The 11,209-nt window shown below is 64.7% G+C and overlaps 4 protein-coding genes across 4 annotated transcripts; 2 read left to right on the top strand and 2 right to left on the bottom strand.

The window, feature by feature from the left end:
• Window positions 1-1,789: 1,789 nt before the first annotated feature.
• On the top strand, window positions 1,790-3,079 carry EMIHUDRAFT_216710 (hypothetical protein; the record flags this gene model as incomplete). Its single annotated transcript, XM_005761681.1, has 3 exons — window positions 1,790-2,437; window positions 2,513-2,777; window positions 2,943-3,079. The coding sequence occupies 3 exons, from the start codon at window positions 1,790-1,792 to the stop codon at window positions 3,077-3,079; spliced, it is 1,050 nt and encodes a 349-aa protein (XP_005761738.1).
• Window positions 3,080-3,320: 241 nt separating this feature from the next.
• Window positions 3,321-4,745, bottom strand: EMIHUDRAFT_216711 (hypothetical protein; the record flags this gene model as incomplete). Its single annotated transcript, XM_005761682.1, has 3 exons — window positions 3,321-3,449; window positions 3,510-4,457; window positions 4,719-4,745. The coding sequence occupies 3 exons, from the start codon at window positions 4,743-4,745 to the stop codon at window positions 3,321-3,323; spliced, it is 1,104 nt and encodes a 367-aa protein (XP_005761739.1).
• A 660-nt stretch (window positions 4,746-5,405) lies between these two features.
• EMIHUDRAFT_216712 (hypothetical protein) lies at window positions 5,406-5,834 on the top strand (the record flags this gene model as incomplete). The annotated part of the gene is made up of 1 exon (XM_005761683.1): window positions 5,406-5,834. The coding sequence occupies one exon, from the start codon at window positions 5,406-5,408 to the stop codon at window positions 5,832-5,834; it is 429 nt and encodes a 142-aa protein (XP_005761740.1).
• Window positions 5,835-5,949: 115 nt separating this feature from the next.
• Window positions 5,950-6,881, bottom strand: EMIHUDRAFT_438133 (hypothetical protein). The gene is made up of 2 exons (XM_005761684.1): window positions 6,741-6,881; window positions 5,950-6,669 (listed from the first exon to the last, which is right to left on the bottom strand). The coding sequence occupies exons 1-2, from the start codon at window positions 6,873-6,875 to the stop codon at window positions 6,319-6,321; spliced, it is 486 nt and encodes a 161-aa protein (XP_005761741.1). The 5' UTR covers window positions 6,876-6,881; the 3' UTR covers window positions 5,950-6,318.
• Window positions 6,882-11,209: the final 4,328 nt, after the last annotated feature.

An 11,209-nucleotide genomic window follows, 5' to 3' on the forward strand; every position in this document is an offset into this window, starting at 1 on the left:
GGTGAGGGCGAGGCGGAGGGCGGCGGTGGTGAGGGCGAGGCGGAGGGTGGCGGCGGCGACGGCAGCGACGGCAGCGACGGCGGCGACGGCGGCGACGGCGGCGGAGCAGGAGGCAGCAGCGGGGGCGACGGTGAAGCTGGCGGTGGGCGAGGGGAGCACTCTGCTGGACACAGCTCGTGAAGCGTAGAAGATGAGTCGAAGCCGGCCGGTGGAGCAGCCGATTGGCAAGAAGATCCTCCCAATACAAGAAGATCCTCCCAATCCAGCGCGCATGAGATGCCGAAGTCAACAACTACTTCCTCGCAAGAGCATCCGCACACATAGATGCTGGAGCTGTCGGAGCTGCTGGAGCTGCAGGAGCTGCCGGAGCTGCCGGAGCCGCCGGAGCTGCTGGAGCTGGAGGGTGGCGGTGGGGAGGGTGGCGGTGGGGAAGGTGAGGCGGAGCTGCAGCAGTAGTTGTAGTAGGTGACACACTCGGGAGTCGCCATGGCCTCCAATTCGGAATTGTCGTTGGAGCTAATGATGGTAATCGCAGCTGGGTTGGCGCAGACGCAAGCAACCTGCAACGCAGCCAGGTCCGCGGCCATGCCAGTGTTCGCCATCAAGTAAGTCTGGCACGACGAAACGGCGCACAATGCAGTCCAGGCTGCCTCGACAGTTGTAGTGTCGGTCGAACTCAAACCGCTGATGGCCGCACCAAGTGTTACAGGGTCGGTGCAGGCGCAGTCGCCAAGTCCAGAGCTGACCGCGTTCAACATCGACACACCATCTTGCATGTTGCACGAGGTGGTATAGTCCGTGAGCTTGCGAACATGGTTCATCGTCGGGGTTGCAACGTCGGGACGGTGTTGGGCGAACGGGCAGCCGAGAGCGACACTAGGAGCGACGAAAGCAATTGGTGCCGTGCGGAACGCCGAAGGCTTCGACACGCAACTTGTTTTGTGTACTTTTAGCTTACTGGGAGAAAAGAGAGAGGGGGTTGTGTTCTCTAGGCCCCTAAGGGCCCTACGCGCGGCGTGAGAGCTCGGAAGCGAGCTTTGCACGGCGATCGAGGATGGCACGGTTCACCCCCTTCACCTCTGAAGTCTTGTCTGCCAACAATATACCTAAAACCCCCTTCACCGAAGCGATGGAGATGCGTTCCGCGTGGTGTGACACAAATGAGAGGCGGGAGTGGGGAGGGTACGCGGTGCGGTCAACGCCCGAGCGTTGAGCCTTGCGCGCAAGGCGGTTGATCTTTGCAACTGCTGGCGGCGAGAAGCCGCCGCCGAATGTCTCGTGGAGAAGCAGGTTGAACTTGTTTCGTTTGGTGAAGATCCCATCATGGTAGTGGCCACGCTGTGACTTGACGTAGCCTTGGCCGGTGGTGTGGTCGAAAGCCCGTTGACCACGGAACCCGCGTTGCTTGCAGCCCATGTTTGCAAGGGCGCGCTCTTCGGTGTTGCCGAAGGCGAACTTGTCTCCAACGGAGCCGGGGTTGCCTCCGGTGTCGGCGCGGCCGACCCCAACGGGCAAGCCACCCCGGAGGGGGGTCCAAAGTTTGACCTCGCTGATCTCGTCTTTGCCCCCGGCTCAGCCAGGTCGGTTTTGTAGCCCTCGTTGAACTGTTTGGTGAGTTCTGGTTTTTCGGCATCTCCCATCACGGGCCGGGAGACGGAGACGTTTTGTGTGCTGCTGGCGTCCGGGTCCCCTCAGGGTTCACCTAACAAACCTAACAAAGCCGCACGAATATTCTGAGACTCTTGTCCCCCCGCATTTGCCGGCGAAACGGCACGGAGCTGCAGGCTCCATGTTCCTCCACTCGGCTCTACTCGGGACGAGCTGCGACCCGTGCGGCGCATCTGCCTCCTACACCGAGACTATCGACGCCAGCGGTACGCACCACAAGCGGACGATTGTCAGCAACGGCTGCCCAAACCACTACAACCTGTGCACCGGCAAGAGCGACGCCGCGGGATGCGGCGCCATCGGCGTGGAGGGGACTGCGACCGAGGCTCTCGAGATCGCCTATCAGATAGACATCCCTGCCTACCCGGTTCTCGCGACAGAGAACGACGCCTGGCCTGAGTGTGAAAAGGAAACCATCGCGATGGCTCTCAATGGCGTGCCAATCTACTCGGGTGCCGTGGGATCGGGCGATTGCGACATCCTCGACCTCGACGACGCAAATGCCGAGTGGACCTCGTTCGACTTTTGCGGCGGGCACGCTCGCTGCCTCGCCTTTGAGTGTAACGGCGACTACCATTACCACTTCCCGCCGTCGTGCCTCGAGACGCAGATCGGCAACCTGACCGACGGGCACTCGCCCCAGATCGGCTGGTCCCTCGACGGCTTCCCGATCTATGGGAGACTCGGCCCTGGAGGTGTCACCATGGAGCACACGGCGCAGGGCTGCACCGGCACCTACTGCCTGGACGACTGCTCGGGCTTCGAGATGGTCCCCTCCCTCCCCTCCCCGTCACCGACGCCCCTCCCCGCCGCTGCTCACCGACAACCTCCCTCGCTGCTACAGGAGATCCCTGGCCTCGATGAATTCACGTACCGGTACTACTTCAATGGCCCTCTGTCCGACCTCGTCTCCCTCCCCACAGATCCCAAGCCGTCCGCCTCCGACTACCCCTTTGCCATGAAGTGCTACCGTGGGTGCACCTATGCCGACTTGTCCGCCGGGGCGGCAAAGTGTAGCGGGGGGTCTTCAGGCTACACGAACGCTTACACGGCGACAGCGCTGGCTGGAGTGACGGACATCTTTTACTCGGAACCCTCGATGGCCGCTGGTATGGGCTGCACGGCGGCGTCTCCCTCGCCGCCGCCGTCTGCCGCTTCTCCCTCGCCGCCGCCGGCTGCCGCTTCTCCCTCACCGCCGCCGTCGCCATCGCCGCCTCCGCCGTCGCCATCGCCGCCACCGTCGTCGCCATCCTCCTCCTCTTCTAGCTGCGGAGCCGGCTGCATTGGCGGCATCATCGGCGGCTGCTTTGTTCCCGTGCTCCTGCTTGGCCTGTGGGCGAGCGGCGCGTTTGGCTCCAAGTGCCCGTCGCCCGTTCTCAAGCCGCAGAAGGGCGCCATCCCGAGCTCTTGAGGAGCGTTCCGAGCATGATGAGAGGGACGAGAGATGACCAGATGGGCCTTGAGCGAGCGGCGCACGTCGCACACACGTGTCACGTCCCGCTCATTGGTCATTGCGCGGTGTGAAGTAGTGAAGAGCGGACACTCGCGTGGTCCGTGCACCGTGGAGAGCACGCGTGCGACGTGAGGGGAGGGAGACGAGATCTCGAGGTGAGTAGACCAAGAGGGAGCGTGTCTCGCAGCGCAGTAACTTTTTACGTGGGCGGCGGTTCGCCAAGAACCGGCGCCAACACCCACCACACCGCAACAAACGCGAGACCCACGGCAATCGCCATCGAGCGCCCCGTCGGCGTCGCTAGCCCTGTTGCAATGCACGAGGAGGGCTGTCAGTGCATGCGAATGGTGTGGGTGGGCTCGCGAGCAGCGCACGGGCCTGCCTGCACCGGCAGCTCTGGCGTAAGCGGCCGAAGCAGCGCGACGACCTCAGACTTGCGCGCCGCGGATGCAAGGTCGAGGGGCCGCTTGCCGCGGGTCTGTCTTGCGGACGGGTCGGCGCGTCGGTCGAGAAGGAGCCGAGCCACGGCCACGTGGCCGCCCTGCGCGGCGGCGTGCAGGTAGGTGGAGCCGTCGACTGCCGCTCGCCCCACGTCCGCCAGCGGCAGCAGGCGCTCGACAAGTGGCAGGCAGCCCGACAAGCAGGCGGCGTGCAGTGCGTCCCAGCCCGCTGAGTCGGTTGCAACGAGCGAGGCAGCCTCAGACGCGCAGCGGCGCAGCAGCACGTCGGCCACGCCCTCGTGCCTCTGCGCCGCCGCCCACATCAGCGCCGTCTTGCCGTACCGGTCGCGCGCGCCCGCGCAAGCACCGCCGTCGAGGAGCGCCCGCACGCATCCGGGATGCCCCGCGGCGGCGGCGAGAAGTAGGGGCGTGAAGCCGTGCTTCTCATCGGGCGCGTCGATCCGCGCCGCGCCGGAGGAGAGCAGGGAGCACAGCTGCGTCGTGTCGCCGAGCATCGAGCACTGCCGCAAGGCGCCGTCGACGCGGCCGCACGCGTCGACGAGCGCCGACTGCAAGCCGCGCTCCGCCGGCGAGCCCACCGCAAAGCCAAGCGCGCGCCGATAGGCGAGCACAGAGGCGGTGTACTGCTTGAGGCAAAACAGAGCGGAGCCGCAGATCGCGTGGCCGCGGTACCAGTCTGGTGTCAGCCGGACGATCAGCTCGCCGTCGTGCAGGCAGGCCGCGTGCTTGTCCAGACGCGCGCAGGCGCCCGACCGGGCCTCAAGCAAAGACACGTCGTGCGGCGAGAGGGCGATGGCTTTGGTGAGGGCCTCGACGGCCCCAAAGTGGTCGCCCTGAGCGTTGAGCGACGCCGCGAGGGCGGCGAGCTCGGCCACCTTGCAGCCTGTGCGTCGCTCGGCCTCTCTCCGATGAAGCCGGGCTGCTTGCACCTGCGAGAGAAGCTCCGCCTCGTCTTCGTCGTCGTCGTCGTCGCTAGCGTGCGCTGCTCGGCGTCTGGCCATAAAGGCGTGGGTGTTGGCAGCTTCCATGTGGCGATTTCGTGGCAGATTGTGGCGACCCCTGATCCGGGGGTATTTCGATTTCGGACGCCCCCCCCCCCACCCCCCCCACCCTTCGTGTAATCATGTAGTCCCCACAATCGCTGACGTGGGATCGCTTGTCATGTGAGAGAGTGCGTTGTGTTCGTGTACTTTTAGCTTACTGGGAGAAAAGAGAGAGGGGGTTGTGTTCTCTAGGCCCCTAAGGGCCCTACGCGCGGCGTGAGAGCTCGGAAGCGAGCTTTGCACGGCGATCGAGGATGGCACGGTTCTCTCTCTCTGAAAGAAAGAAAGAAAACAGACAACCCAAGGGAGGGATGGGAGGACGGCACGCCGCCACCACACAGGGATTTTAAGGAGAGGTGTGTGGTGCGCTAGCCGTCGCCCACCCTAGGGAGTCTGCCTCTTCCTATCTCTCTTCGCAGTCTCTCTCCGATTCTCGCTGCAACCTTCTTCATGCCACCTCGCGGTCGTCCCACTCTCGTCGTTCTCTCCCTTGTCATTTCCTCCTCTGTCGCGTCGTTCCCTTCTGCCTCGTCCTGTGACGCCGCCGCCTGCCGGCCCCTTGTTCTCGCGGCTTCTTTCGCCTTTCGGCGCAACTCCGTCCTCCTCGCGGCGTATCCTGGCCCCTCGAGCTATCGAGCTCCCCTCGCGCAAGGACCACGTTTCTGACTCCCACTCCGATCATTTGCCTACACTCTCTCTCTAACCCGCAGTTTTCTTTCTTTATCTCGCCACTCTCTCGGCCTGTTGCTCCCCTCCACTCAGCCTGAAATGGCAGCAGCCATGAACGGGATGATGTCCTTCACGGGCACGATGGAGGAGGAGTTTGCCCACGGCTCGGTCGGCACCATGTTTTTGCTGATGGGCCTCTCCTGGTATCTGCTCTCAGAGTACAGCGGGCTGCAAAACGGGCTGCTCTGCTTTGCGATCTGGGCCGGGTTTTGGATCCCGACCGTCGTCATGGGGCTCAGGCACCTGATCCGCAAGGCGCAGCAGGAGGTTGCCGAGGAGGGCGAGAAGCGGCTACCGTGGCTACGAAAGCAGGCCGCCGGCGCTGCGATCGTCGCCAAGCAGAAGCGAGAGGAGGGGGACGACGAGGCGGCCGAGGCGGCGGAGCGCGCGGCCGCGGACGCCAAGGCGGAGATTGCGGAGATCGAGGCGCGGGGCAAGAAGTTGCCAGTGGAGATGGTGGAGGCCAAGAAGGAGAAGTGAGACTGAGAGGGGCCGCTGTGTGGTGTGCTCCGCGCAAGTCTCTCCGTGCGGCCCTCGCTCCGTGCACGCAAGGACCCATGTCCTACTCCAGCGTAGGGTACGATCCGATCTCCCGGGCGCATGTAACTGCTGTATTCACTACTGTATACTTTTGGCCTACGTAGAAAGCGAGAGGGGACTGACCGCAGACCGGAGCTCGAGCTGTAGTATGTGCGCGCGCGCGAGACACAGCCCGGCGCTCTCTCTCTCGACTCTCCACGGCAATCTCGCGCCTCTGGCTCTGCAGCTCTGCCTCTCCGTCGACACCACACAGTCACGTTTCACGTCAGCTCCTCGCGTCGTGCTTCTGTCTTTCGGCCCACCGGCCACTCGCGTGGCATCCGCCAGGGGAACCGCGCGCCCCCGCACGTCGGTGTGGAGCACCGTTAGCACCTTACCTTACCTCGTCGGGCCCGAGGAAGATCGAGCGCGGTGCCGCCGCCCTTCAGTCGAAGCAGCCGTCCATCATCTCGCCCATGATCATGCCGCCGACCAGGCCGGTTGCGAAGCCGCCGCCGTCGAAGCCGCCGCCGTACACGGGACCGCCGTAGTAGCCCCCACCGTAGATGACTGGCGGCGGCGCCTGGTGCACGATGACCTGCGGCTGCTGCGGCTGGTGGTGGTGGTGGACGACGGTCTGCTGCGGAGGAGGAGCGTACTGCGGCTGCTGCGGCTGCGCGTACTGCGGCTGCGCCTGCTGCGGCTGCGCGACGGGCGCCGCCTGCGCGACTGGCGGCGCAGAGGGAACCATCATCTCAAACACTTGGCCCTCGGTGAGGCCCTGAGGGACGGTGACCTGCGGCGCCCGCGCGGAAGTCTCGGTGAGTCGGTGCAAAGAGGGGTTTGGGGGGCCGAGGGCGGCAGCACCTGCATCAGGCCGGATGGCGTCTGGACTTGCAAAGGCTGCCCGCCCTTCACGCCTGCCGGGACGGTGACGCGCATCTTGGACATGGCCGGCTGCGCCACGGGCTGCGCCACGGGCTGGCCCATCTGCGGCTGCATCGCAAGACTAAGGACCGGCTTTTGCTCTGTGAAGGGACAGTACTACAAACATTTCTTCGGCGACTACCTTTACAACAAGGCCCACCACCGGCGGCCCCACGACGGCGTCCTCGCCGCCTGGGCGGACGCGATGCGCGCCCCGGCCAACGCGCCGGTCGTGCACGGCGACAAGGAGAAACCAGAGCTCACCCGGCAGTACAACGAGGGGTACAAGACTGACCTCGCGGAACCCCATGCGGGACCGGGAGGATGCGATGAGGTGAATGAAATCAAGCTCTGGACGCCCCTCCTCAAGACCTCCTCGCCGGGCGTTGGCAACGCCTCGAGTGGCGGCACGCCCGCCTCCGTTGGCCACTCCTACGCCTTCGGCAACACCGAAGAAAAGGCCCGCCGCCTAAACATGGGCTGCAAGGCGCGCGGGCAGCCCGGCCAACCCTTCGACCACAAGACCGGCCACGGCTACGTCAAGGCGCATCGCGGTTTCTACCACGACGCGATCTTTGTCAAGCGCAACAACTTCAACCTGCTGCTCCACGAGACGTTCGGCGGCGGCTTCTCGCCCACCGCCGTTCTCAAGCTGCGCCGCCTCGCGCGCAAAGTCGCGCGCGGCAGCGTCGACCGCACGGCCTACTCGCCCAAGTACTCGCTCTCTTTTATGTCCCACCATGCAGAGCGCATCTCTCTCTCTGTTGTGCGAGGCGTGAACCGCGCCATTCGCTCTCACCTGGCAACCCTGTCTGCACGTCTCGCGCGCGCGTGAACAGGGCTCCAGGCCCCAAATTACGTGTGAGTGTTAGAGTTGTTTGGTATTGCTAAAAATCTCTCTCTCTCAGTACTACGACGCGCTCCATGTCAAGAACGGAATCGTCAAAATTTGTCTCGTCGAAAGCCAGGGCGGCATCGCGCCGCCAACCAAGAGAATCATCTTCAACTTCGCCAAAGAGGTCGGCAGCCCGAGCGCCGTCGACCGCACCGACTACGGCACAGCCTCCGGCAGCGCCCGGGGCTTCGCCCAACACCACTCGCAACAGCTCTCGCGCGCCGCCGTCAGTGGCGATGCGCAAAACATCAACAACGCTGCTCGCAACATGCGTGTCGCGCACTCATTCATGACCGGTCTCAATGCCCCACCCCCCTGCGCGCGGGCCTTCTAAGCCCGCGGGTAGTCCCCCCCCATCCCCAGGGCCTCCAGGGCTCGCACCTCAACCTCTCACAGGCCAGCGCACAGCGCCATAGGAGGTCTTTTCTTCTCAATAACAAGGCTGTGAACATAGCGGGGTTGTGTTTTTGTGTGAACATAGCGCCATAGGACGTGTTTTCTTCTCATAACAAGGCTGTGAACCTTGGGTACTACCCTCCGTCCGGCCTCCCGCTCGTTAGCCCCAAATGACGTTCGTGGGTTCTCCGGTGTTGAGGGGTATGGGATGCGTTTCTCGGCAGTCGCTGCTCGCGCATGGCATACAGGCGTTCGCCAGACAGCGCAGAGGATAGGCGACCGGGGAAGGAAGGACTAAGTCGCTACTCCCAGATCATTCATCATGCAGCATGGCTCGGCTTTTGGAATGCGTTGCAGCTACCGGGCGTGGCTAGGCGGGAGGCGGTGCGCTTCATCGCCGTCAGCCAGTACCAGACGGGCGCCTTCCTCAACGCCGTCCCCTCGCGCCGCGACTTTCACGCCTTCAAGCGCGGCGTCAAAAGTGGAGTGTGGCGGCGCCCGAACTCGTGCACCGCTTGCTGCGGCACACGCCCCATCCCTCCCCGCCGGCTCGAGCGGCAAGTTGCCTACCTCGTCGGCCGCTTCGCTCGCCACGCTCCCCGCTGGCAAATCTCTGGCTTCGGCAGTTCGTTCTCCTCCTCCTCGCCTTTACCAGCAACGCCCCTCTTCGATGCGACCACAGAGAATACCTTCAACGCCGGCCGCTACGCCATCGCCGCCCTCGCGATCGCCGTCACGCTCGTCTTTTGGGGCCTCCACCGCCGCGCCCTACCCTTCGCCTTCTGCTTCCAGAACGCGCTCGAGTCGTGCCTTTACGGGGCCACCGCTCTCTTCCTCGCCCTCGCCGTGGTCTACACCGCGCTCCCCGCCAACCCTGCCGCTGCGCGAGTAAGCGTCGAGGCGCTCATGGCGATCGTGCTTCTCGGCAGCCTCATCGTCGGCGCCGTCTACTCGATCCGGGAGCTGCGGCGGATGCGTCGCGCGCTCGCTGACGTCGACCTCTCCGCCGTCCTCAGCGCCGCCGACTCCAAGATCGACGGCTCGCTCGCCGATCGGCTGCGCGACGGCTCGGTGCGGCTGCTCCGCTGCAGCTGGCTGGCGTCGCCCGCCTCCGACGCTTTCCTCGGCCGCGACGCCTCTGGCGCCGTCATCATGAAGAGGCAGCAAGACATGCCGGCAGAAGCGTTTGTGCCGTGCGATGAGGCGGTGGCGATGCTCGAGGGAGGCGACCGGTCTATACTCGCGCTCTCGTACAGCTGGCTGACAGCGCTCCACCCGGACCCTCGCGGCACTACCCTCGCCGCCGTCCGCCGCTTCCTCGATGCCGACGCGGCGGCCAGCGATACCGGGCTCTTCTGGGACTTTTGCAGCCTTCCGCAAAAGGGCCCGAACGGGGAGGAGAAGACCGATGAGGAGAAAGCCATGTTCGGGCGAGGCCTCAAAGTGATGGGGAACTTCTACGCCAGCGTCATGGGCACCTCCGTCATCCAGCAGCGCAACATTGACCTCCCGCCAGGCGCGACCACTGGGTTTGGGCCGGGAGAGTACAACCCAACGCCGTACGAGGGCGAGGGCGGGCGAGGGTGGTGCATCTTCGAGCAGGGGACCGCAATGACGGTGCTGGCGCACCTGACGGCGGCGGAGAGGCAGGCGGGGGAGGAGGGCAAGGCGCTGCCAGAGCGCTTCCGCCGCGCGCAAGCGAGCCGCGCCAAGGTGTATGACATTGGAGGGGAGGCGCCGGTGGCGCGCGAGTGCTCCCTGCCGCCAAAGGAGGTGCTGGACGAGGCGTGCCGCGCGATCGAGAAGGCGCGCTTCACGGGCAAGGCGGACAAGGTGATGGTGCCGCAGATGCTGGCTGCGTTTGAGTGGTGCTTCCGCAGCACGTTTGAGCAGGCGCTCGAAGACTATGCGACGAGCGGCGCGACGATTGGGCGGAAGGAGCAGGAGGCGATGAAAAGGGAAACTGCGGAGAGCAGCGGCCTAGACAACAGGGCGATGACGCTCAGGACACCGATGGGACGGAAGCAGTATGAAAATAGTGTTCCGGCGGCGCCCGCGGCCTTGGCGGGACAGCAGCATCCGAGTTCTCCCGCGCACTCTGGCGGACCTGCTGAGGGCCGCGAGCTAGGGTCAGCGACCAGGGGGCACGGGTGGTGCGGCCCGCGACGCGCACGGGCGCGTGGCGAGCCTTGAGCGGCTTCCCTCTCCGAGTCCCTCTCCGAGTCCTGGCCGCCGCCCGTTGCTCCGTGTCCAATGGTACTGCTGTCGCCCCCCTCCGCGTTGCTTCCCTCATTGGGAGTGTGGGGTGGTGCCCTCCGCCCACTCGGCAGCGTTTGAGCCTCTGTCACCCTGCCTGCCGCGAGCAGCTAGCTCGTCTACATAGACGTAGTCGTTCCATTTGTTGTCGCTGTGGCTAGTTCCATTTCACTCTGACACGCTAATCTTGAAAACGCGTCCAACGGAGCTCCGTGTTGCTCCCAGCGGAATCCCCCGCGCTTCCTGCGGCCATGGCCGATGATACTAGTATGAGAGGTCATCTGGCTACCGCGAGCGCGATTCAACTCGCCGACGTCGTCCGATGATTGTGCCTCAAAGTCAGCCTTCGGAGGCTATCGTGGGGTCGAGCCGGCAGTAGCCGTGACATGTGGTTCCAACACCCCTCGCAGGCTTCGCCTCTGACCGCCACCGTTCCCAGGCTGCCTAATGGGATGGAAAGGAAGGCTCGGCGAGCGTATAGAAGCGTGCTCGACCTCGTCGTGGCAACCTGTACCGCAGCGCTGGTAGGCGCGATGAGCGTCGTGCCACCTGACCCAAGACGGGTCGCAGGCGTCGTACCGAGCGTGTCGAGACCGTGTCCTGATGTGATCTGCACGGGTGAATCACGTCGGCGTCAAAGGAGGGACGTGCGACCTGTCAGAGCTTGATCTCCGATCTCAGCGGCGTCGAGTCGCCTTCGGCGCGCGACAAAGGTACATACCCAGTTGACGCGCAGAGGCAGCTGCGACCCCGCTGAGTGGACGGTCGGGTTCTCCCCGGTTGCTGTGTGCCCCCTTGCATCTCGGGGGTTTTCCCCTTCTCTCCTGTTGGTCCCTAATATTTCCCTTTTCGTTCTTTCTGT

The sequence above is a fragment of the Emiliania huxleyi genome, assembly GCF_000372725.1.
Source record: "Emiliania huxleyi CCMP1516 unplaced genomic scaffold EMIHUscaffold_70, whole genome shotgun sequence".
NCBI classification, from domain to species: Eukaryota; Haptophyta; order Isochrysidales; family Noelaerhabdaceae; genus Emiliania; species Emiliania huxleyi.